Source organism: Eulemur rufifrons, chromosome 2 (genome assembly GCF_041146395.1).
Source record: "Eulemur rufifrons isolate Redbay chromosome 2, OSU_ERuf_1, whole genome shotgun sequence".
Classification (NCBI taxonomy): domain Eukaryota; kingdom Metazoa; phylum Chordata; class Mammalia; order Primates; family Lemuridae; genus Eulemur; species Eulemur rufifrons.
The window spans coordinates 124166994-124191089 of NC_090984.1; the positions used below are offsets into that span (position 1 = coordinate 124166994).

A 24096-nucleotide genomic window follows, 5' to 3' on the forward strand; every position below is an offset into this window, starting at 1 on the left:
CCCTTTATACCCTCCAGGGTGTTCCACTGCCAGCCACGTGCACAGCCAGGAGTCATGTGGGCATTGCGACTCTGTATCTAGAATGCCACCAATACGGTGTGTCAGTCGGTTCTGCGCTATACAGTCAATACCTGAGGTGGGTAATTTATAAAGAAGAGAGGTTTATTCAGCTCACAGTCCTGCAGACTGAACAAGAAGCACGGTGCCAGCGTCTGCTTCTGGTGAGGGCTTCAGGGAGCTCCCACTCCAAGCAGAAGGCAAAGGGGCAGCAGGTGTCACGTGGCGAGAGAGGGAGCAAAGAAAGGGAGGAGGTGGTGTCAGGCCCTTCAAACCACCAGCTCTCGCAGCATGAACTAACAAGGATAGAATAAAGCCAGAACTCACGTGTGACTCGCATGACCGGGGAGGGCATCAAGCCATTCAGAAGAGATCGGCCCCCATGACCCAAACACCTCCCACCGGGCCCCACCTCCGAGACCTGGGGATCCAATCTCAACAGGAGATTTGGAGGGGCTGAACACCCAAACCACATACACACGTTGTTTTGCTACTGTGTGCAGGAGGTCGTGACCAAAGGCCCTCTGGGCAGAAGACCACTGGAGGCTCAGGGCGAAGACTAAGGCAGAGCTTCTTAGATAGGCAGGGGGTCCCCAGACCACCAGCTGGGACAGTTGCCGATCCAAGAGCTGATGGCCCCCGTGGGCCCCCACCATGGTGGGACTGCCTCCACCCATTCCCTTCCAAAACCCAGGGCAGCAACATCTTCAAGGGAGCGTCAGCACAGGGCTGAGCAGCAGCTCCAGTCCCCCCCAAGGTGCCTTTACTCACAGCTGCTGTAAGTCTGGCTAAGAACAGTGGTGGGGGCGGCGGCAGCGCGGTTTAGAGCCATGGACAATCCACAGGCTGTGCTCTTCCGTCCCAGCTCCTCCTCCGACAAATTGAAAAGGGAGGCCTATTGTGTCCCTCACCATCCCATTTCCGAGTGATTGGTCAACTCCCACTTCCAACTGTCCCCCTCATGGAGCTTTCTGCTGCAAAACCAACATGGAGGTCCAATTCCCACAGTGGCTGTGGGTGCCAAGGGCCACCTCACAGGCTTCAGCCTCCAGAACACACGGTCCACCGTCTGGGGGGCAAGTGGCTCCAGAGTCACTCTGACCACTGGATCTTCTTTCTCCAGTTTTTCCTTTGTCAGATTTCCTCTCCTTTATCTTCTACCTCTTCTACCAAACTTTCTATTTTTTCTAGTTTTTATTTTCCAAAACCCTTTTTGTTCTCTGAAGATTCCTTTTCTTAAATTTGTATGCTGTTCTTTTTTCGTTCATACAATGTGCTCTCTGCTCTCTTTGGGGATGTGACGTCCTCTCTCGGCGATCCTTTGTGTAGCTGTCACTAGTGACCTGTGCCTTTCCCACGCATCATCAGGGCCTGACCACTCAGGAAGGGGCAGTACCCACCTGCGTGGGCTGTTCCCTGGGTCCAGCTGCCAAAGCCAGGTAGCAGCTGTTCAACCTCAGAATCCCATCTGGTGGAGTGGTGGGCACTGCCCAATGTCACCGCAGCCCACAACCAACCACAGTAAAGGGACCCAAGTTAAGGCACATGCTCTAAATCCCGCTGGTTTGGTTAAATCAATCAGTGGTATCACTCTTGTGCCGATGAAACTCACTTATTTCTGACCCCACCAAATACAGTTTTCACTTACTCACAATGTACCCAGCTAAGACTGGGGTAAGACTGGCTTCCTATAAAATCTGACTTTGTTCTATTTTTAGACTGGGTCATTCAGGCATTAATGTGAATAATGAGCTGATATGAGGGCAAAAAAGTTTTTGAAGTGTATATTTTCATGCCTACTATGCCTGGAGGTCAAATGATAGAGCAAAGCTTCTACAAAGCCAATTAAGAAAATGAGGAGAATGCTTTCTAATTAGGGGGAAAATAGGAAAAGAATAAACTACCAAAAAGATGGTCAAATTAATTTCCCTGGAGATCTGTGACAAATATAAAGACACTTATCTCTGTACTGTGAACTAGGGAAAGTCCTATTAGGAAGACAGAATATAAAATGTAAATGTTAAAAAAAACCACAATAACTGTTACAAAAGTAGGCCTAACTACATTAAAGAATACACTAAAAAAAGAGAGAAAGGCCAGCCTCAGTGGTTCACGCCTGTAATCCTAGTGCTCTGGGAGGCTGAGGCTGGAGGATCACTTGAGGTCAGAAGTTCAAGACCAGCCTGAGCAAGAGGGAGACCCTATCTCTACTAAATATAGAAAAAATTAGTTGGGTGTGGTGGTAGTCCCAGCTACTTGGGAGGCTAAGGAAGGAGGATCACTTGAGCCCGGGAGTTTGAGGTTGCTCTGAGCTGGGCTGACACCACTCTGGCCTAGGCGACAGAGCGAGACTCTCAAAAGAAAAAAAGAGAGATAAAACCTCACCACACTAACTGAAGCAAGTGTGTTCTTCTGGGGCAGCCCCTTTGTGTGTCCTGGGACACAGGAGGCGGCAGGGCAGTACCATGCACATCTGAGTGTGGCCCAAGGCAAGGCACCCACCTCGCTGGGCCTCAATTTCATCCTCCAGCAAGGAGGGGACACTCACAGCAAGACTGAAGAGCAGTCACTTTTACAGCGGGTGCCATCACTGCCCACAGAGGAGGGACTATGTCTGTGGACCAGCATGGAGGCCGAGTGCAGGGCCTGCACAAGACAAAGCCACAGAGATCATGATGGTCTTGAGCCTCTCAACAGCAACACTCAAGGTGTAAGACACAGGACTGTATGACACCTGCAAATTCCCAGGGGTAAGGACTCACAATCTACAGTTCCATACTGAACACACTACCAGTCACATACGTGAATGGAATCAAGATGCTGATCTCAAAACAACCATCTCACATACCCCCTTTCCCAGAAACCACTGGAGGATAAGCACTATCAGATCAAAAGGATAAACCAGGAAAAAAGAAGACAAATGACCAAGAAAACAAGGGCTCCAACCCCAGAGAGACGAGAGGGAATCTCCGCTGGAAAAGCAACTTCAGAGTGAGTACGATACAGCAAGACTGAAGAGAGTCAAAGCAGAAGGGAACGGGAAGGACGGAAGGGCCATCGCCAAGAAACAGTCTGACCAAGACAACCTGGTGTGTCTGCACGTACAGAGCTTGACCATGTGGCTGTAATACTTGGGGACAGTTAGTGATAGCTATGTAGAAAAGTAAGCTAATCAAAAAACAAGGCAATTAATAACTCCAAAGAAAACAAAAATGCATTTAAGTATAGTTACATACACTACAAGACTCAACTGTGATAGTTAAAAGTCATAGTATTATAAACACCAAAAACTGATTTAACTAAATGTTATTATTTTACTACCTGGGACGATGTGGGAGAGGGAAGAGAGTTTAAGAGTAAGTGTGGGAGAAAGGGGTGAGAGAGAGAGGGGCAATTATGTAAGAGTTAAATCAGAAGGAAGGATCAAAATAAGCCTGTCATTTAGAATCATGAAAGCAGCTAAAAAGTTCACAACAGTTACCTGAGCAAGTGAAATCGGGGTGTGGCAGTGCTGGGCTCATTTTTTTTTTTTTTTTTTTTGAGACAGAGTCTCACTCTGTTGCCCAGGCTAGAGTGAGTGCCGTGGCGTCAGCCTAGCTCACAGCAACCTCAAACTCCTGGGCTCAAGCGATCCTACTGCCTCAGCCTCCCGAGTAGCTGGGACTACAGGCATGCGCCACCATGCCCGGCTAATTTTTTCTATATATATATTTTAGTTGTCCATATAATTTCTTTCTATTTTTAGTAGAGACGGGGTCTCACTCTTGCTCAGGCTGGTCTTGAACTCCTGACCTCGAGCGATCCACCCGCCTCGGCCTCCCAGAGTGCTAGGATTACAGGCGTGAGCCACCGCGCCCGGCCTGGGCTCATTTTTGTTATAAGCTCTGCAGAACTATTTGACTGAAAAACTATCACCACATAAAAATACAAGTAAAACTAGTTTAAAAAAAAAAAACCCAAACCACAGGACTGAATCTTCTAGTCTCAGAACTGACTGACGCTAAAAGGCTGAGTCATCACTGACCTCCCAGCGAGGACAGCAGAGCGGGCCCAGGGAGGGCCCAGGGAGGGCCTGCTCTCATTTCCACCCCACACAGGGTCCTCAGCAGAGTCCTACGATCACGCAGTCCAAGTCCTTTATGTTGCTGTGATGTAAACCTCTCTGTCTCAACCCCATCTTCCCTTTGTGAGTGTTTCATGGGGTGATCAAGACTGTTGGTCCTTCGTGGGTCAGTGTGGAACCAAGAGCAGAGCAGAGGGCTGGCCATGGTGGCTCACGCCTATAATCCTAGCACTGTGGGAGGCTGAGGCAGGAGGGTCGCTTAAGGCCAAGAGTTGGAGACCAACCTGAGCAAAAGTGAGACCCCATCTCTACCAAAAAATAGAAAAATCAGCCAGGTGTGGTGGTGCGGTGCATGCCTATAGTCCCAGCAATTCAAGAGGCTGAGGCAGGAGGATCTCTTGAGCCCAGGAGTTTGAGGCTGCAGCGAGCTGTGATGATGCCGCTGCACTCTAGCCTAGGTGACAGTGCAAAACCCTGTCTCAAAAAAAAAAAAAAGAAAGAAAGAAAGTGGAGATGCAGAGGGATGGGGACCCTGAATGAGCTCCAGGGGAGGACAGGCATCTTAGGGAGGGGACATCCCCATGCAGGGAGAGGGTGAGTCAGTACCACGTAAATACCAAAAGACAAGGTGGCAGGAGTTAGACTATCACAACTGTAACAGTAAAAGCTTGCATCTGTGCTGTGGCCGCTCAAAGTGAGGACTCACTACCTGCATGGCTTCTTGGGAAGCCTGGGACCTGGGCTGTATGACTCAGGGAAGTCTGAAAGGAGCACTTTAACACACCCAATGGGGTTTCCACACCAAGCGTCGGAGGCTGTTACCTGTGCACGTAATGGAGCTGGTGGATGGAGTCGATGGCCAGCACCATCTCCCCGATGTAGAATCTTGCCATATCTTCCGGAAGCTTATCTTCAAATTTACTGAGTAAGGTCAGTAAGTCACCGCCCACGTAGTAATCCATAACTAAGTACTACAAATTGGAGAGAGGGGGAGAATACAAAACTGAGTCACCACCAGACCTGACCAAGGCCAAACGTCCACTGTGGAAGTTCTCTGACTCTTCAAGTCTGGATCGATGGCTTCTCAGTTGCTCTTCTGTCATCCAGGACTGACCCTCTCGGAACACGACCCCCGATGAACTGCTGTAATTTCAAGTTACGCATATGGCGGAGAACAGATGTCAATAAATAATGCATTTAATCAATGAAACAAACGATTGGAGGGTTCAAGGCTGGCAAAGGCATTATAAAAGCAAGTGACCCAGAGTAGAAGCAAGTTAATGGCCCATCAAATCCTACTGGGCTTACAAATAATTCTCCAGAAGGACATGGGACCAGGGAAGGGAGGCGAATTATGTAAAATCACACGTGATATTCACAGCTCTTACCGGAAAGATGATATCATGAAGAGCTGAAAATAAGTATTTAGAGGTTTACCCCCACAGAAAAATCCGAAAAGCTGTTGTTTAAGTAGAAATTAGAGCAACAGGAGGAAAAACATCTCCCACTGACGGTGCTGAGCCCATCTTTCCCGCAGAGCCGGCCGGCAGGGCTCCGCCTGGGCACAGCCTGTGTGTGCGGCACGCAGAGGGCCCACACCAAGAAGCCAGGGGCGGTGGAGGCCCTGATGGGGGCATCTCACCGGACAGGCAAGACGTCAAAGCCAGAGACCGAGTGGTAGCCAACACCTCCACTGCCCGGGGCCGCGAAGTCTCAGAGACCACTGAAAAAACGGGCAGTCTCAGCCTTGTAGCAATCGCCTTCCTTGGTGCTAACTTCCTTGTAAGATGTGAATGCCCTGGTCTGAACAGTAACTGTTGACTACACACACGGAGGAAATACCTTGTTCACTCAGGCAGGGAATAATCCTGTTGCACTCATGGAGGAACCTAACGATAAGGACAGCTGCCAGTCACTGCGAGACCACAGCGTTCGGGCTGCAGGCTGCAGGAAGCAGCCCCAGGGCCCCTTGTCAACCCCCACCCCCAGCACCCTCGGGCGTCCATTTCACACAGGGAGGCCTGACGACATGGCCACAGTGGGAAGCGAGCAAGTGACAGAGTGAGGACCAGACCCAAGCAGGCAGACTCCAGCGCCCGTCACCTGCAACCCAACGCTGTTTCCTAAGAAAGGGAGTCCCGGAGTCAGTGGGCTTGTCTCAGGAAGGGAGTGGGCCCTGGCTAGATCTAAGGAAACGAGAGAAGCCTTCATTTTAGGTCCCTGTTCCCAAACAGAACCTTCACCAGCAACGGTCTCATCCTGCTTCCAAGACTCTCCTCAACCGGCCCCTCCTGAAGTCTCCCTGCCCGGCTCAGGCACTGTCCCGTCCCTTCCAATCCACTGACCCTCAGGACAAGAGTCGCGAGCTGACGGTTCTCTCCCTCCCACCTCTCGCCCAACTCCTGCCATACAGAACACTCTCAGTGCATGTTTACTCACTCACTCTCGACAACATACCTGCTGGCACCCCTCTGGGTGACAGGGACATTGGTGTGAACAAGGTCCCGCTCAGAGACCTCACAGTGTGTGGAGGGAGAGACCATGGCATGCACTAAGACCAGAGAGCAGTAAGTGCCGGCACGGCCACATGTTGCCTAACGCAGTGGTGACACCCAGAGAATGCCGAGCTGCGGCCTGAAGGGCAGCTGGGGTCGTGTCCAGACAGAGGGTGTGTGCAGAGAGGCCGGAGGAAGGCGGCATGCCAGAGGGATGGAAAAGGATGACTGGCTGAGCCCAGCGGTGGGGCCCTGGCCACGGCGGGGACTGTGGCTCCACTCTAAGGGCAGTGGGGTAATGCAACCCAACTACGCTCAACCCATCACCGCCTTCTCTGATGGGGCAGGGTGGACGCAGCCCAGGTGGTGAGGGGCCGTGCACGGAAGGGCAGTGGGGAGCGAGGACGGTGGTGGGCCCTGGAGACACTCTGGAGGGACAGGCGGCATCAGCTGCTGATGGGGGTGGCGCAGTGAGGGGAGAGGAGGTGAAGGAACGATCAAGACCTTAGTCCCCTGAACAAAGTCACAGAAACGGTTTCTAGCTGAGCCCCAAGTGCTCCCATGTCTACCTAGAAATCTAAAAAGAAAACAAAAAGCGTACTATAGCAGTAAACACCAGCTGCCCTCTGCTGAAACAAACACATAGTTTCAAAATTCTAAAAGAGTATAGCACACCGTTTTACCTAATCCTGGCCTTTCCAATCCTAGGGATTTCTTTGATGTTTGAAAGAGATTATTTTAAGATGAATAAAAGAAATCCTACATTATTCCATTTCTTATGAGCCAATGGAGCACATGCCCAAGGAGCTTCAGTGTGAACATGTAAGTGACTGTTATAGAAAGAGAAAGGAGCCTTTGGTCCCTGCTCTGAGGCTGTGGTGACAATAGCAGTTATATCCCCTTGCTGCTGCTGCTGCTGTGGACACAGCCCCAGCCAGAGGGAGTGAAGCCCAGACCTGCTCCTCTGAAGTCTGCACAGGCCCGTCCACCCAGAGCTCCACGAGGTGAGCACTTTTAGGTTTTAGTAAACCTGGAACATCATTCTAGGAATAAAACGTGCTGAACAAAGCAGTCTCGAGGGTCACTCAGTGCCTGAGACCAAAGGTCCGGTTTCCCCTTCACTTCTAAGTTAGTTGTCCTGCAAGCGTTTCACAAGGCGACCATGTCAACTCTACACACACGTGTGGATCCCAGCCCTGATTAGGCAGCACTGAAGTAGCCCTGCTCAAGTCAGAAGACAGAGGACAGACACATGGAAACCAAGTCACCTGAAAACTGTGTTGGATGCCTCCCAGGGCAGCTCCTCCGCTGCGGGGGCTGTGGACCAGCCCGAGGCATCCGCTGGTGTAGAGCTGCAACTGTGTAAATCCCACGGCAGTTTCTTGTTCTTACACATAATTCAAGATCGATAATGTTTCAACCCCAGTTTACTTAATTGTTATAAACCCAGTGAACAAACTCATCAGGTTATCTAGTGATTAGAGAAAAACGAAATACATGCCTTCCTAAGTCTATTTCAAAAAACATCCTAGTTGACAATTACTACAATAAAACAAACCCCTCCATTTTATCTAGCCCAGTAGACATTTCTATAATGTCAGTTACAAATCGTCTTACTTAACTCTTAGTGGCAGCACAAAGTGAAATATCACCGGATCGAGAGTCTTTGGGCTCTGGCAGCACAAACGTACCAGGTAATTCTCGTCCTGGAAGGCGTAGTGCAGCGCGGTGATCCACTGGCAGTCCCCGTTCACCAGCACGTCACGCTCCTCTCGGAAGCAAGCCGTCTGCAAAGCAAAAGGGGCGTCAGCCCGCGCCCCAGGGAAATGTCCCAGAGAGCACACTCCTGATGGCAGGGTCCCTGTTTCAACAGGCTCCAGAGACAGTGCCCTCCTCCTTCCAGGCTGCACGGAGCCAGTCCCTTACCTCACTGGGAACCAAACACACCCCTAGGCTCTGCAGCACTGAGGCGGAGCCATCTCTCCTCCTTCCCACTCCCGAGCCTCACGCAAGCACCTGAGGCTGCCGAGAATGTTCTTGCACCACTGTCCCCTCCCCAACACCCCACTTCCACAGCCAGCCTCAGATGTGCCCCGTCCTCACGCCTGACGGGCTCCTCCGTCCAGCATCACCTGCCTTCCCGACCAGATCAACCTCCTCAAGGTGCCTGGGTCTGTGCCACCCTTACCCGCCACCGAGCAGCCGCATGGCAGGCAGGGCAGGGCACACACCCACACGTTGAGCACGTCAGTTACTCTCAGGAAACACGACTTACAGTACACTGATGAAGATGACCACAACAGGATTCTCCTATGGAGACCTACAGCCAGGAGCATATGCGTAAAAGACTACTTTTTAGGCTGCTGTGGTTTTTTAAAAAAAGAGCTCTAGGCCGGATGCGGTGGCTCACACCTGTAATCCCAGCACTCTGGGAGGCCGAGGCGGGTAGATCGTTTGAGCTCAGGAGTTTGAGACCAGCCTGACCAAGAGTGAGACCCCGTCTCTACTAAAAAATAGAAAGAAATTAGCTGGACAACTAAAAATATACGTAGAAAAAATTAGCCAGGCATGGTGGCGCACGCCTGTAGTCCCAGCTACTCGGGAGGCTGAGGCAGGAGGATCGCATGAGCCCAGGAGTTTGAGGTTGCTGTGAGCTAGGCTGACGCGACAGCACTCTAGCCAGGGCAACTGGCGAGACTGGGCAACTTTTTGAGTGAGACTGTCTCAAAAAAAAAAAAAAAGGCTGTAACACACAGGCTGCATCTTCTATTTAAAAGTAACCAGGTCTTCCATATAATTATAGTAAAATTTCCTCTTTATTGAGCACATAACAAGACTTAAACTTTCTTGTACCTGAAACTTATAAAGCTAAAAAAAAAAAAAAGTACAGACACGGTGGCTTCTTGGCGAGGCACCAAAGCCCAAGTTCGACCCCCTCTCACGTAAGAGTCTCACGGTGACCTCAGTAATTTGTTTTTTCCAGAAGATTTTCTTTCCTAAACTTTTAAGTTTTCCTTTCAAAACGAAATGGCTGAGGTAGATGTATCCCAACTCTAGTCACTACAACACGACGGGGGCCGGACAATCGGCCTCTAAGGTCCGGACGTGCAGAGATAAGCAGCTCTGGAACACTGGACCCCTCTGCCAAGGGCGACCCCAACCACAGGGCCTGCTGAAGGGACGGCTGAAGGAAAGCCTGGCACTGGTGCACCCGACCTCCTGTCTTCCAGGCTGTCTGCCAGGAGGAAACGGTGGGGAAGTGAGTCCCAGGCGAGGCGGGACTGCAGGCTTTGAGGCCGGGGCAGCCGCGCCCTGCGGCATCTGCACGTGGCTCCCGAGAGGAGACCACACGTCTGCACGGTTGCCAACGACCCACCCACATTTCGCATAAAACAAACTCTTAACCTGGGGACCGGCATGCCTGCACGGAGACTACTGACAGGACAGACGTGCTACTCAGCAGTTTAGTTTTACTTTATTTAAAGAGCAGAGAAACTTTTAGTATTTTTTGACCAAAAAAGATCAAATGAAGACCTAGCCTGGTCTAAAAGTTATGAACTTACGCTGCTTAGCAACTTTTCTACTGCCTAACCTCTTGTTTAATTCATGCTTTTAAAGAAAATTTTTTACAAGTCAATGTAAAATTTTATAAGTCTACGAAGAATAAAAAGATAAATTATTTACAACTAGCATTATAATCGATGCATATGTTTTTATATCTCATACGTATGTACATCTCACTATGTATAGTCTAGGATAATCATCGTGACTAGCAGACATTCTTGGACTTTTCTGAGTATGCCACTTATACTGGATCTGTGTAACCAGATTCAAAATAAATCAGCACTATTCACTCCTAAAATTTACTTATCCACCAGGACAGTTGGGTAAATACCAAACAGGTTTTATCTCCCCAAACTTGCATGTATAGTAGCTACTTTTTTCCCCATAAAAAAATCGCTGCCGTGATGTTCCCGAGTTTGCTGCAGTGCCAGCGGGGTGTGCAGGGCTGCGGCGGCGGGGCCTTGGGCTGGGGGTGGTGGTCTGGGGACGGGCTGGAGGAAGCATGAAGTAAGACGAGGGAGTGAGGATGGAAGGGAAGAGAACAAAGGCAAAAAGGGCAGGAAGGAGGGAAGGCTGTGTGTGTAACCTGGGGGCTGTGAAACCCAGTCCAACATTTTGAGCCCAAGTGACTGCAAAATGGTGATAACTCTGTCAACCAACATGCATTTATTGAGCAATAAATGAGCATAAGACCTTGTACTGGGTGCCACAATTTGGAAGAGGAAATGGGTATGGATTAGGAAAAGGACAAGGCCATAAATGACTTAGCCGTTACTGATTTCATTAGAATCTAGATACACAGATCCAATGTAAGTGGCATATTCAGAAAAGTGCAAGAATGTCTGCTAGTCACGATGATTACCCTAGATTATCCTGAGGCACCGGAAGGATGCCGAGTGAGAACGCCCACCAAGTTAACAAAAACCCAGGTGGGCCGGGTGCTGCAGCTCATACCATCACTCTGGGAGGCCGAGGTGGGAGGATTGCTTGAGGCCAGGAGTTCAAGACCAACCTGAGCAAGAGCAAGACCTCATCTCTACAAAAATACAAAAATTAGCCATGTGTTGTGGTGCATGCCTGTAGCCCCAGCTACTCGGGAGGCTGAGGCAGGAAGATCGCTTGAGCCCAGGAGTTTGAGGTCTTTGCAGTGAGCTAGGATGCTGCGACTGCACTCAAGCCAGGGTGACAGAGTGAGACCCTGTCACAAAACAAACAAACAAACAAACAAAACCTGGATGGAGCTTAGGAGAGATCTGGCCTAAATAAATGGTTGTATTACCTGCCCAATGTGGCAGCTGTAAGAATTCCAGGACGAAAGATGAAAGTGTCACCTAAAATTACTAGGAGGTGTGAGTGATAGGGTAAGAGAGGCTAGAAGCCAAAGAAAGACTTTCCAAAAGGAAGAGGTGGAGGCGTTCGACTCTAGAGGGGAGCGCCCAGCTACAGGGCCAAGCAGACCTAGAGCTCAGCCGCAGTGGCGCCCGCAGACCTTGCTCAGAGACACAGGGGGCACAGCGAGCCACTGCCATGGGCGCTAAGAGCCTTCCGGCAGAGGCATGAGTCAGCTGAGAGGAATCAAACAGGTATGAAAGGACGGAGCAGCAGGAAACTGGCCAGGAAGGGTACCTGGCTCTGGGGCAGAACAGAAGGAAGACGGAGCGCAGGTGAAGGCGGAGGGGCTAGGTGGCCAGAGCAGGAGCCTGGCCAGCCCTGTCGGGTTAGGAGGGAGACCAGGGGCTGAGCGTGGGGCTGCAGAGATGGGCTCAGGGGTACGAAACAGCCCCTGAGAGGACTGAAACTGAACCAAGAGAAAGTGCATCAGAGACTACCAAGCACAGTAAATCTACTTGTATTTACAATCTCGACTGTCCCTCTAAGCGGGACTATGAAAACAGGGGCTCCAAACTCATAATTCCTTTTGCAGATGGAGCGGAACTTCGATAAATGCCTAAAACTTCCATGGGGGTTTTAATAAGCCTTTACAGCAAGCCCACTCCGGCCAACGTACTTGAGGGTGTCCCCTCCAGCACAGCGCCCGGTAAATGCGTGGGCACCACTGAGGACCGCGGCAGAGCCCAGGAGGACGCCAGGCCTTACTGACAAAGACCAGCTCACTCGGCAAGGAAGGCAGCAAGGCCACTGCGGTTCTTACCCAGCGTGGCTTCACTGTCACTTCTCACTCACATGAAACTCCATGTTTGTTTATTTCTTAATACTCCATACGCACCTCTGCTCTTTTAAGCATCTCCCACTTGTTGAGGATTTTCATTGCGTAAATTCGCTCAGTGTTCTTCATTTTGACAACAGCAACCTGGAATAAATTTCAACAGAAATTCAGTTAATGGAACAGAAGGCGAGCACATTTTAATATAACTACAGTGAAATCTTAATTGCCTGGGAACCCGGGAAATACACTGTGAAGGAAAGTGAAGTTTTCCACACAAATAAAAATTTGCCCTTTTATGTGTTGAAACTTGATTTTTAACCCCCCTGAAACTTGAATGATACCATCGCTCACTCAAAAGCTCCAGCACTGAGTGACGGGCACATGGGGGCCAACTGTCCTCCACTTTGGGTTATGGCTGGAGATTTTCATTGAAAAAGAGAAACAGAAAAAGAAAGAAAAGGAAAAAGAAAAACAGTTCTCATGTTTGATGGCAGAGTAAGGTGACTTAAGTAACAACAATGTATTGTGTATTTCAAAATAGCTCGAAGTGAGGACCTGAAATGTTTTCAACACACAGAAATGACACATGCTGGGGGTGAGGGACACCCTGAACACCCTGACTTGATCATCACACATTCAATGCACGTAACAAAGTATCATATGTAGCCCATAAATATGTACAAATATTATGTTTCAATAAATGTTTTTTTAAAAGCTCACCTTTTAAAACTCATTACTGGCCCCATGTTTTCCTCCCTGCTTTCCAAGGCCCCGAGGGTGCTCTCCCCACCTCCCCTCCTGCGGATGGCGCTCATTTCTACCTTGGAGCCCACCGTTCTTGCACTGAGAATCTTTTCTTCATGGGTAGTAACTGTGTGAGCTCTGGAGTGTAACCTGGGCAAACTCACTTGTTTGTGCCTCAGTTACCACAGCTACACAAGAGGATAAGAGCAAGACTTGGCCTCCTGAGACAGCTGTGAGGCCTAGCTAAGTCATGTGATGTCAGCACCCAGCATTTTGGCGGACAGCTTCAAGGCACAACTCAAGTGCTACTTCTTTCAGGAAGTCCTCTTGGATTTTTCAGGCTCTGCCAAATCTTGAATGAGCTCTTCCATCACTACCAACACCTGTCCTGGCATCTGTACCACTGTCTGGCACCTTCTAGTCCAGTTAAATCGATCGTTCATTGGCCCAAGTTCCCACTACAGCACTGTAAGCCACTCAATGGCAGTGATGGTGACTTCTGTACCTTTTTGGCTGCCAAGGGCATGCAGCAATATGGAACCAAGAGTTCTTAAATGGCATTATTTACTTCCTTGTCTTTCTAAATATCATATACTAGACAATAACACCGTCAAGTACTCATGAGAGCTAGCAAGCACTGAGCACCTTCCAGGTGGCAGAAACCGTGCTAAGCAATTTATCTGTACTCTCGTTTCATCCTCACAACAACCCTAGGTGGTGGAGGGTTTTAAACTCTATGTTTTATAGACATGGCATTTGAGGCTTGGGACACTCTCAGGCACAGGCTTTTAAAGACTACATCCTAATGACAGTCACAATTAGTCTTCTCTTGGCAACAATGGGGGTTCCACAATGCACATGCCCCGACGTGACCCCACAGCCTGCTGAGGGTCAGGGCACCTGCCCTACATCCCGAGGCTCCCAGTCAGCTCTCCCCAGCTGGCCGCCGCCCTCATCGCCGCCCTCGGGGCTCCCTGTGGTGGGGGCTTCCCGAGTCACACCTGAGCTACTGCGTATTAACCATGGTCTTAGAAACCAATTACCAAGTGTGATACAATTTTGAATAAACTAGAAACAAACAGTGCCTAAATAGAGGCTCAATAAGCTCTCCTATGTGTGAAACAGGGGTATGTACTTTATTACTGCAGTAGGAGCATCTGCTTCTTCCTGGGAATTAGCTATCACCTAGGTGAAGCGAGATATCAGCATTTGTAAAAGCTCTATGGTATTTGCCACAGAAATGGTCTACCTTAGAAGGAATAGTAGAGCCGGTAACCTTTTAAGAAGAACATTGACATTCTAAAGATGACAACCTCATGAACAATCCAGATTTGAGAATGAGATAAACAACACTGAGTTCTTACTGGGAAGCTTAATTCTTCACTTATTCTTAGCCAAAATGCCAAGATGAGATAAGGGAAAGCTTAATTCTTTAAACCAGACATACTCGGGCACAGACTATTTCTGGAAACCATACAAAATGGCTCAGATAAAATACATGAAAAGATGTAACTGTCTACAGAAAAATGTCTGTCAAATCAGTAAGTAAGAGTAAAATTTAATGTTTTTTTTAAAAAAATCCTGTATATTGAATAAATTTTCCTATTGCAATATAATCTATAGAATAAAGAATTTGTAGAAAACCTTGTTTGGTTTATCAGAAACTTCTTCCTGGCCAAAAACTCAAGTTTTAATTGTTTCAAATAGATGACAATCCCCAAAGTATCTCTAAAATTAGACATTTTGGCAAAGGAACAAAAGCCCAAATAATTTCACAAAACATTACAAAGTGATCCCAGGACACAACGGTGAAGTGATGCCAGCCAGATCCTGTACTGAGGGAAAAAGAAAAAGCAAAATAATGTCATAACGAACATCACTGGGCCAACTACAAACTGTGGTGTAAGGACAACTCGATCAGTTTACAGTGAAAACACTCGAGCTGTGGCTATGTGAAAGATGACCCTACTGGAAAACAGGCACTGAAGGACAGGCATACATCACTTCATTGCGTTTTGCAGATGCTGTGTTTTTTATAAATTGGAGATTTGTGGCAACCCTGCATCAAGCAAGTCTATTGGCACCATTTTCCCAACAGCACGTACTCACTGCCTGCCTCTGTGTCTCATTCCGGTAATTCTCACATTTCGAACTTTTCCTGATTATTATGTCTATTATGCTGATCTGTGATCAGTGATCTTTGATACTGTAATTGTTTTGGGGTACCATGAACCATGTCCATGTAAGATGACAAACTTAATCGGTAAGTGTTGTGTGTTGACTGCTCCACCAACCAGCAGTTCCCCAATCCTCTCTCTCCTTGGGCCTCCCTATTTCCTAACACACAACAATACTGAAATTAGGCCAATTAATAACCCCACAATGGCTCTAACTGTTCAAGTGAAAGGAATTGAAAGGAAGAGTCACATGTCTCTCACTTTAAATCAAAAACTAGAAAGGATTAAGCTTAGTGAAGAAGGCATGTCGAAAGCCGAGACAGGCTGAAAGCTGGGCCTCTTACACCACAGTTAACCAAGTTGTGAATGCAAAGGAAAAGTTCTTGGCCAAGCATGGTGGACAGTGGCTCACACCTGTAATCCCAGCACTTTGGGAGCTGAGGTGGGAGGATCCTTTGAGCCCAGGAGTCCAAGGCTGCAGTGAGCTATGATTATACCATTGTACTCCAGCCTGGGCAATAGAGAGGGATCCTATCTCCAAAAAAAAAAAAAAAAATTCTCCATTGAACACACAAATGATAAGAAAGTGAAACAGCCTCACTGCTGATACGGAGAAAGTTTGAGTGGTCTGGATAGAAGATCAAACCAGCCACAACATTCCCTTAAGCCAAAGCCTCAGCTAGAGCAAGGCTCTAACTCTCTTCAATTCTATGAAGGCTGGAAGAGGTGAGGAAACTGCAGAAGAAAAGTTGGAAGCCAGCAGAGGTTGGCTCATGAGGTTTAAGGAAAAAAAGCCATCTCTATAACACAACAGTGCAAGATGAAGGAGCAAGGGCTGATATAGAAGCTGCAGGAAGTTACCACGAAGATCCAGCTAAGATCAATGATAAAGGTGGATACACTAAACAACATATTTTCAATGTAGATGAAACATCCTTATGTTGGAAGATACCATCTAGGACTTCAAAGCTAGTGAGAAGTCAATGCCTGGCTTCAAAGGGCAAGCTGACTCTCGTTAGGGATCAATGCAGCTGGTGACTTTATGTCGAAGCCACTCCTCACCATTCTGAAAACATCAGGGCCCTTTAAAATTATGCTAAATCTACTCTGCCTGTGCTCTAGAAATGGAACAACAGAGTCTGGATGACAGCACATCTGTTTACAGCATGGTTTACTGAATATTTTAGGCCCACTGTTAAGACCTGCTGCTCAGAAAAAGATTCCTTTCAAAATATGACCGCTCATTGACAACGCACTTGGTCACCCCACAGCTCTGATAGGGATGTGCAAGGAGATGAATGTTGTTTTTGTGCCTCTAACACAACGTCCATTCTGCAGCCCATGGATCAAGGAACAATTTTGACTTTCAAGTCTTATTATTTAAGTAATACATTTCATAAGGCCACAGCTGCCATAGTGACTCCTCTGATAGATCTGGGCAAAATACACTGAAAACCTTCTGGAAAGGATTCACCCTTCTAGATGCCATTACGAACATCTGTGATTCACATGAGAAGGTCAAAATATCAACATTAATAGGAATTTGGAAGAAGTGGATTCCAACCCTCACAGATGACTTTGAGGGGTTCAAGCCGTCAGTGGAGGAAGTCACTGCAGACGTGGTGGAAACAGCAAGAGAACTAGAATCAGAAGTGGAGCCTGAAGATGGGACTGAATTGCTACAATCTCATGATATAACTAGAACAAATCAGGAGTTGCTTTTTACAGATGAGCAAAGAAAGTGGTTTCTTGAGATGGAATCTACTACTGGTGAAAATGCTGTGAACATTGTTGAGATGACAACAAAGAATTTAGAGTATTACATAAACTTAGTTGATAAAGCAGCAGCAGGGTTTGAAAGGATTGACTCCAATATTTAAAGAAGTTTAACTGTTTGCAAACCACTATCGAACAGCACCGCATGCTACAAAGTAATGTTTCATGAAAAGAAGAGTTAATCAATACAGCAAACTTCATTTTTTTCTTATTTTAAGAAACTGCCACAGCTACCCCAACCTTCAGCAAACACCACCTTAATCAGTCAGCACCATCAACAGAGGCACGACCTTCCACCAGCAAAAAAGATTATAATTCCCTGAAGGCTCAGATGGTCATTAGCAATTTTTAACAATAAGGAATTTTTAATTAAGGTATGTACATTGTTTTTTAGACACATGCTACTGCACACTTAATAGACTACAGTATATACGTAACTTTATATGCAATGGGAAACAAACAAAATTGTGTGGGTTGCTTTATTGCGATATTCGCTTTATTAGGATGGCCTGGAACTGAGCCTGCAGTATCTCCAAGGTGTGCCTGTGTGGGGTGGAGGGTCTCCCTTCATACAGGCAACTTACTCTCAGTGGTTCAGGAAAACGTGTACGTGTACACGCACACACACAGCAAAGCGCGGGCAAGACTCACAAAGAAGAGCACAGTCCTCAAGGACAGGGCACACGCAAAGATGTTCACAAAAGGAAATCCAGGTAGAGGGTCAGACTGGTGTTCTGTGGACCGTTCTATTCATGCAAGTGTTTTGATAATTTTAAATTGTTTCCAAGCAAAGTTTGTTTTGTCATCTTTTTTTTTTTTTTTTTTTTTTAAGCAATTAAGGAACAAGAGAGACAGCGGGGCAAAGTGGCTGGGTACACAGGACTTGGGTCTGGCGGGGGGGTGTGCAGCCTACCACAGCCCACCCTGGCACCACGGCCCACTGCTCTGGGACTCAGTTTCCCATCTCTCCCGTGGAGCAGTAGCTGTGTGAGTGGTACAGTCAGCAGCTAGAAGGTCCAGCGTGCACCGACTCAGGTGAAGCGTGTCGTGCACACCACACACGGCCCAGTGAGCTGCTGGCTGCTGCTATGCCCCAGGCACACCCCTGGCACTGCCTCAAATTAGCTAGGGAACCACCCTTCCAAAGGGGGTGCCAGCATCAAAGGAACTTCCTAGACTGGGCTGTCCCCAAGATACTGAGAGGAAGGTGTTTTCAAAGCCATTATGCTCTAGAAAAGGGCAATACCCCAAATATACTGAACCTTGTTTAAATAATCTAGAAATGTTTCTCTCACCTCTGTGTGGGGGTAGGGGTTGCAATTCTGAGGTGTACGTTTGCTATGCTCACAACACTCCGTGTAGACCAGTGCACACAGTTCCGGACTCTGCAAGTTCCTGTCTGGGGGCTGCAGGTACACACACCTGTGCTCCACCACAGACCCAGCAGACATTGCCCTCCCCCAGCTTAGCATTAAAAAAAATAGTATTCGATTACAACCACATGTGAAGAACACATCTGGTCCAAATGTTGATAAGAGCATCCTCACTTCTGTCACTCACTTGGTGCTATCAGAGACAGAGAGGCTGAAATCAGGCGCAGTTCAGGCAGGCGACGATAGGAACAGCCCGCAAGGCCACAGGGTGATAGTGACATTAGCTACAGAACCCACCAGGACCCTGAAAGAACACTGGCGGATGGTGTTAATGCCAAGGGATGACTCAGGGTTGGGAGCATTTATGAGTTGCTAAAGCCTGGAGAGGGAGTGAAGGCCTGGCCAAAAAGGACACATTTCCTTAATTGGGGAGGAACCTGAGAGGTGACCAATGTCATCTTTTTTGAAACTCATAAAACTGAGTTTCGCATTCAGCTCTTTGGCAAAGAAGAGCACTAAAAACAACTACAAACTATTTAGGCAAATTAATTTTCTCTCTCATCCTTTCATTTTCCCTCTCAATCGCTGTCTCTCCACCTTGGTGTGCCTCTTCCTGCCTCTCGGAACCACCCTCTCGGGTGGGTGCAGCTGTGACCGCACAGCTCTGCATGGGCACCCGCTGCTGCCATGTGACACAGATCGTTTTATCGTCCAATTTTTCCTCGGTAACCAACACGCACAGTTCCCCAGCCAAGAAGAGCTTAAGATCAAACCTAAACACGGGTGTTACTATACATCCCAGTTTGAGAAGCAAAGCTCATCAGGTGACTCAGTGCCACACCGCCTGAGGCAGCTGGAGCCTGACCCCCGTGTCCTGGCCTCACTGTGCGCCAAGCCCCCCAGAGTAGGGCTCCCCCAGCTGGGTGGCTGTACCATCTCTCCCCTCACACAGAGCCCATCGGACTCGTAACAGCACAGGTGCCGACGGCAGGCAAGCTACAAATCATGAGAACTGCTGTTATTAACCCCCCTCATGTTTTTTTTTTTTTTTAATTTTTTTTATTTCAGCATATTACTGGGGTACAAATGTTTAGGTTACATGTATTGCCTTTGCCCTACCCAAGTCAGAGCTTCAAGCACGTCCCTTCCCCAGATAATGCACACTGCACCCATTAGGTGTGAATATACCCATCTCTTCCTCCTCCCTCCCACTTGCCCGACACCCGATCAATGTTACTACTATATGTGTACTTAAGTATTGGTCAGTTAAGTCAGTAATACCAATCTGATGGTGAGTACATATGGTGCTTGCTTTTCCAATGTTGGCGTGGATGTGGAGAGATAGGAACACTCATACCCTGCTGGTGGGACTGCAAACTAGTACAACCTCTGTGGAAAGTGATATGGAGATATCTACAAGAGCTACAAGTAGAACTACCATTTGACCCAGCAATCCCATGACTGGGCATCTACCCAAAGGAACAAAAGACATTCTATAAAAAAAGACATCTGCACTAGAATGTTTATAGCAGCACAATTCACAATTGCAAAGATGTAGAAACAACCCAAGTGCCCATCAATACAGGAGTGGATTAGTAAAATGTGGTATATGTATATCGTGGAGTACTACTCAGCCACAAAAAACAATGTTGATCTTGCACCTCTTGTATTATCCTGGATAGAGCTGGAGCCCATTCTACTAAGTATTACAAGAATGGAAAAACAAGCACCTCCTCACATTTTTTAGAAAATGCCAGAAAGGCCTGGCGGTGGCTCACACCTGTAATCCCAGCACTCTGGGAGGCCGAGGTGGGAGGATAGCTTGAGCTCAGGAGTTCAAGACCAGCCTGAGCAAGAGTGAGACCCCCTTTCTACTAAAAATAGAAAAAATTAGCTGGGCATGGTGGCACATGCCTGTAGTCCCAGCTACTCGGGAGGCTGAGGCAGGAGGATCACTTGAGCCCAGGAGTTTGACGTTGCTGTGACTAGGCTGACGCCACAGCACTCTAGCCTGGGAGACAAAGCAAGACTCCATCTCAAAAGAAAAAAGAGGCCGGGTGCAGTGGCTCACGCCTATAATCCTAGCACTCTGGGAGGCCGAGGTGGGAGGATTGCTTGAGCTCAGGAGTTCAAGACCAGCCTGAGCAAGAGCAAGACCCCGTCTCTACCAAAAATAGAAACTCTAGCCCAGGCAAGAGAGTGAGACTCTGTCTCAAAAAAAGAAAAGAAAAGAAAAGAAAATGACAGGAAAATAGCAAAATTCAATTAATAAATGGATTTTTATTATTTATGTCTATAAGAAACTATTTTTGATCCCAACAATATTCAGGTTAATCTGCTAATCACAAGCTTTCTGGGGTTTTTTTTTTTTTTTTTAATTCTTCATTCTATCTTTCAGATTTTCTCCATCAAGAACTGTCCGGATGGGTGTGGTGGCACCCGCCTGCAGTCCAGCTACTCAGGAGGAGGCTGAGGTGGGAGGATCACTTGAGTCCAGGAGGTCAAGGCCAGCCTGGGAAATATAGTGAGACCCCATCTCAAAAGAAAAAAAAAAAAAAAAAGGGAAAAGAAAAAAGATTATACCAATAATTACCTCATCCCAAAATCAATGCAAGGTCCATAAAAGGTGAAATGGGAGCTGTTGCTTTTTTGACAATCTAGGCAAGTTAACAAAATGAAGTTTATCTTACCTCACCAAAAGCTCCTCTTCCAATCACTTTAATTATTTCAAAGTCTTCTCGATGAAGCTGCATGTCTTTCACCAGCTGGGTAAATGGTTTAGCTATACATAAAAATGCAAAATCAACAATTTAGTCTAATAAGTTGATACTATATAAAAATTTGATTGGTGTCATACTAAGTTATACTTTTTTAAAAAATGCTTACTTTTAAAAAGATTTAATATCTGCAAAGTTTTGGAAAGTCAGTACATATACTAATTAATGTGGTGGATGTTTATCACAAGCAACCACACCCATGTGTCAAATAATGACGTTTTGGCCAACGACACAATGCATATACAACAGTGGTCTCATGAGATTATAATACCATATTTTTACTGTACTTTGTTTAGATACACAAATGCCTCCTATTGTGTTACAGCTGCCTACAGTATTCAGTACAGCCACATCTGCGCAGGTTTGCAGCCTGGGAGCAACAGGCCACACCACACAGCCTCGGTGTGTAGCAGGCTCTCCCATCTGGGCTTGTGTGAGTGCACTGTGATGTTCACACAATGACTAAATCGTCTAACGACACATTTCTCAGAAGGTATTCCCATTGTTACGTGACTCCTGACTGTATACTTCAATATCTACTATACAGATACCATCACTACAAAAATCTCATAAAATCTTTTCACCTCCTGGTCAAAGCCAAGGTTTGCCTACTGAGAGAAGAGCTGATGGGCATGTTCCTGTTCCCTGCATGAGTCAGCTCTGAGCTCCACCTATCTGCAGGGCAGCTGGGGAACAGGAGACGTTCTCCAAGACAGTGCCATTCTCAGAAGTGCCAGTGGTCTCCCTGGATAGCCACAGTGTCCTCGATAAGCCACATGGCATCTCTAAAAGTAACGTCTATCGACCAGGCACTTTATGCTGCTGCTCACATCCTCCTCACGCTGATTCTTTGAGATTAACTCTCTCATTATCCACATCTTACAGATGAGAAAACTGAGCCAGGTTTCTTGGACAGTACACTGAGTTGAATAGGCCCCCATGCCCACCAAATTCATGTCCACCCAGAACCTGTGACTGTGACTGTGACCATGACTTTATTTGGAAACAGGGTTGTTACACAGGTAACCAAGATGAGACCACATACTGCAGTAGGGTGTGCCCTGAGTCCAACAAGACTGGTATCCTTATAAAAGAGAATTTGGACACCGAGACACGGAGGAAAAAGCCATGTGAAGATGGAGGCAGAGACTGGAGTGGTGCAGTCATGGGACAACAAACGCCAAGCACTGGCAGCAACACCAGCAGCTGTAAAGGGAAGGACGGTTCTACCCTCGAACCTCCAGAGGGAACTTGGCCGGCCAATACCTTGACTTCGGACTTCTATAAGAGAAACTGAGAGAGAAAAAAAATCCCCACTGTGTTAAGCCCCCAGGTTGTGGTAATTATTACAGCACCCCAGGAAACCCTGCAGAGAGGTTAGTACTTTCCTCCCAGGAACACAGAGCAGGTGGCAGAGGCAGGACCTGAACCCAAGCAGTCTGACTCCGGAAGCAGCACTGTCCCAGCCACCGTGCGTCCTGCCCACAGACTAGCATCTTTTTACTCCATCACATCTCTTACGCCCGTCTTATGCTCACCTTCAAGCCAAAATCTGCATGTTTTATGCTAACTTTTATTTACTCTCTACAAGCTCTTTTTCAATTTCTCCATTACTACAGTTTTGTAAAATGTTACCACTGAGGGAAACTGGGCGAAGTATTACAAGGGATTTCTGTATTATTTCTCACTACTGCAAAAGTGTCTACAATTAGCTCCAAAAAATGTGCAATCTGACATTTCCCGGGCTTCCAACTGAGTTCTATACTGTTAATCTAATTCTATTTTTTCCCCTTAAATAGTTGCTCAACACCACTAAGGTTTGATCACCAGGGTTCCCTGACTCAAGTAATAGGGAGAACAACAGAAGGTCCTGGTGTCTATCAGATAGTGAATTATGAACTCTGGCCCCAACATCACTGTAAATGCCCATCAGCACAAAGATTAGGGAACAGAATAAACAAGGCCTGAATCATTATTTTTTTTTTTAAAGGCCAGGCTAAGAAAATTCTTGAGCTAGAACTTAAAGGGTCATCTGTAGTTCATCTTTATTTCTTTCAAATATCACCAAAAATAACCATTCCCAAATTGCTAATGGAAATAAGTCTTTTTAGACAGCCACTGAAGACAGCCACCTCTCTTGGCATCTTCTGGGAGAAGCAAACGCTGCCTTTCATTTTACTGTGGAAAAAAAAAAAAATCACAAACTTGACTTGCTCTACTTCAACCCACAAGAGTGAGTTTGGGAAAGGAAAGGATGCCAGTCAGTTATGCACAAGCCACACCACACACCGTACACAAGCACACGCGCTCTGGCATGGGTTCCACACCACATCCCAGACTCTCCTACAAAACCCCCAAAGACACACAACACTCGTCAGCCACTGTTTTAACTGTGCAAACCAAGCCAGATACATAATCATTGCTCACTGCAGCCTCAAACTCCTGGGCTCAAGCGATCCTCCTGCCTTAGCCTCCGGAGTAGGTGGGACTACAGGTATACTCCACCTAGCCCGGCTAATTTTTCTATTTTTTGTTGAGATGGGGGTCTCGCTGTGTTGCTGGAGCTGGTCTCGAATTCCTGCCCTCAAGCGATCCTCTTGCCTTGGTGTCCCAAAGTGCTAGAATTATAGACGAGAGCCACCTTGACCGGCCTACATATGCTTTTGTATTCTGCTCTTATTTTATTCCTTATATTTTTCACATTTCTATAGGACTCAATTATCACTTTAATAGATGCATAAACAAAGTGAACACACCAAATTTTTTAAATTGTGTGTCAGTTGAACACATTGGTTAGTGTAACTTTAAAAATTCTTTTCTTATAGCAAATAAATTTGCAATGAACATTTTCATGCACACAGCTTTTTTGCTACTTTCATTTTTAGGATGGAACTCCAGGACAC

At 47.2% G+C, this 24096-nt stretch overlaps 1 protein-coding gene across 2 annotated transcripts in view; it reads right to left on the reverse strand.

Moving 5' to 3' along the window:
• CDC42BPB (CDC42 binding protein kinase beta) overlaps positions 1-24096 on the reverse strand; it is a 117852-nt gene that overhangs the window by 53712 nt on the left and 40044 nt on the right. For both annotated transcript variants that reach the window (XM_069490243.1, XM_069490234.1), the window contains exons 2-5: positions 21107-21198; positions 12407-12490; positions 8307-8402; positions 4943-5091 (exon numbers count right to left, since the gene is read on the reverse strand). In XM_069490243.1, the coding sequence (XP_069346344.1) occupies positions 4943-5091; positions 8307-8402; positions 12407-12490; positions 21107-21198 (421 nt within the window). The remainder of the gene's footprint in view (positions 1-4942; positions 5092-8306; positions 8403-12406; positions 12491-21106; positions 21199-24096) is intronic.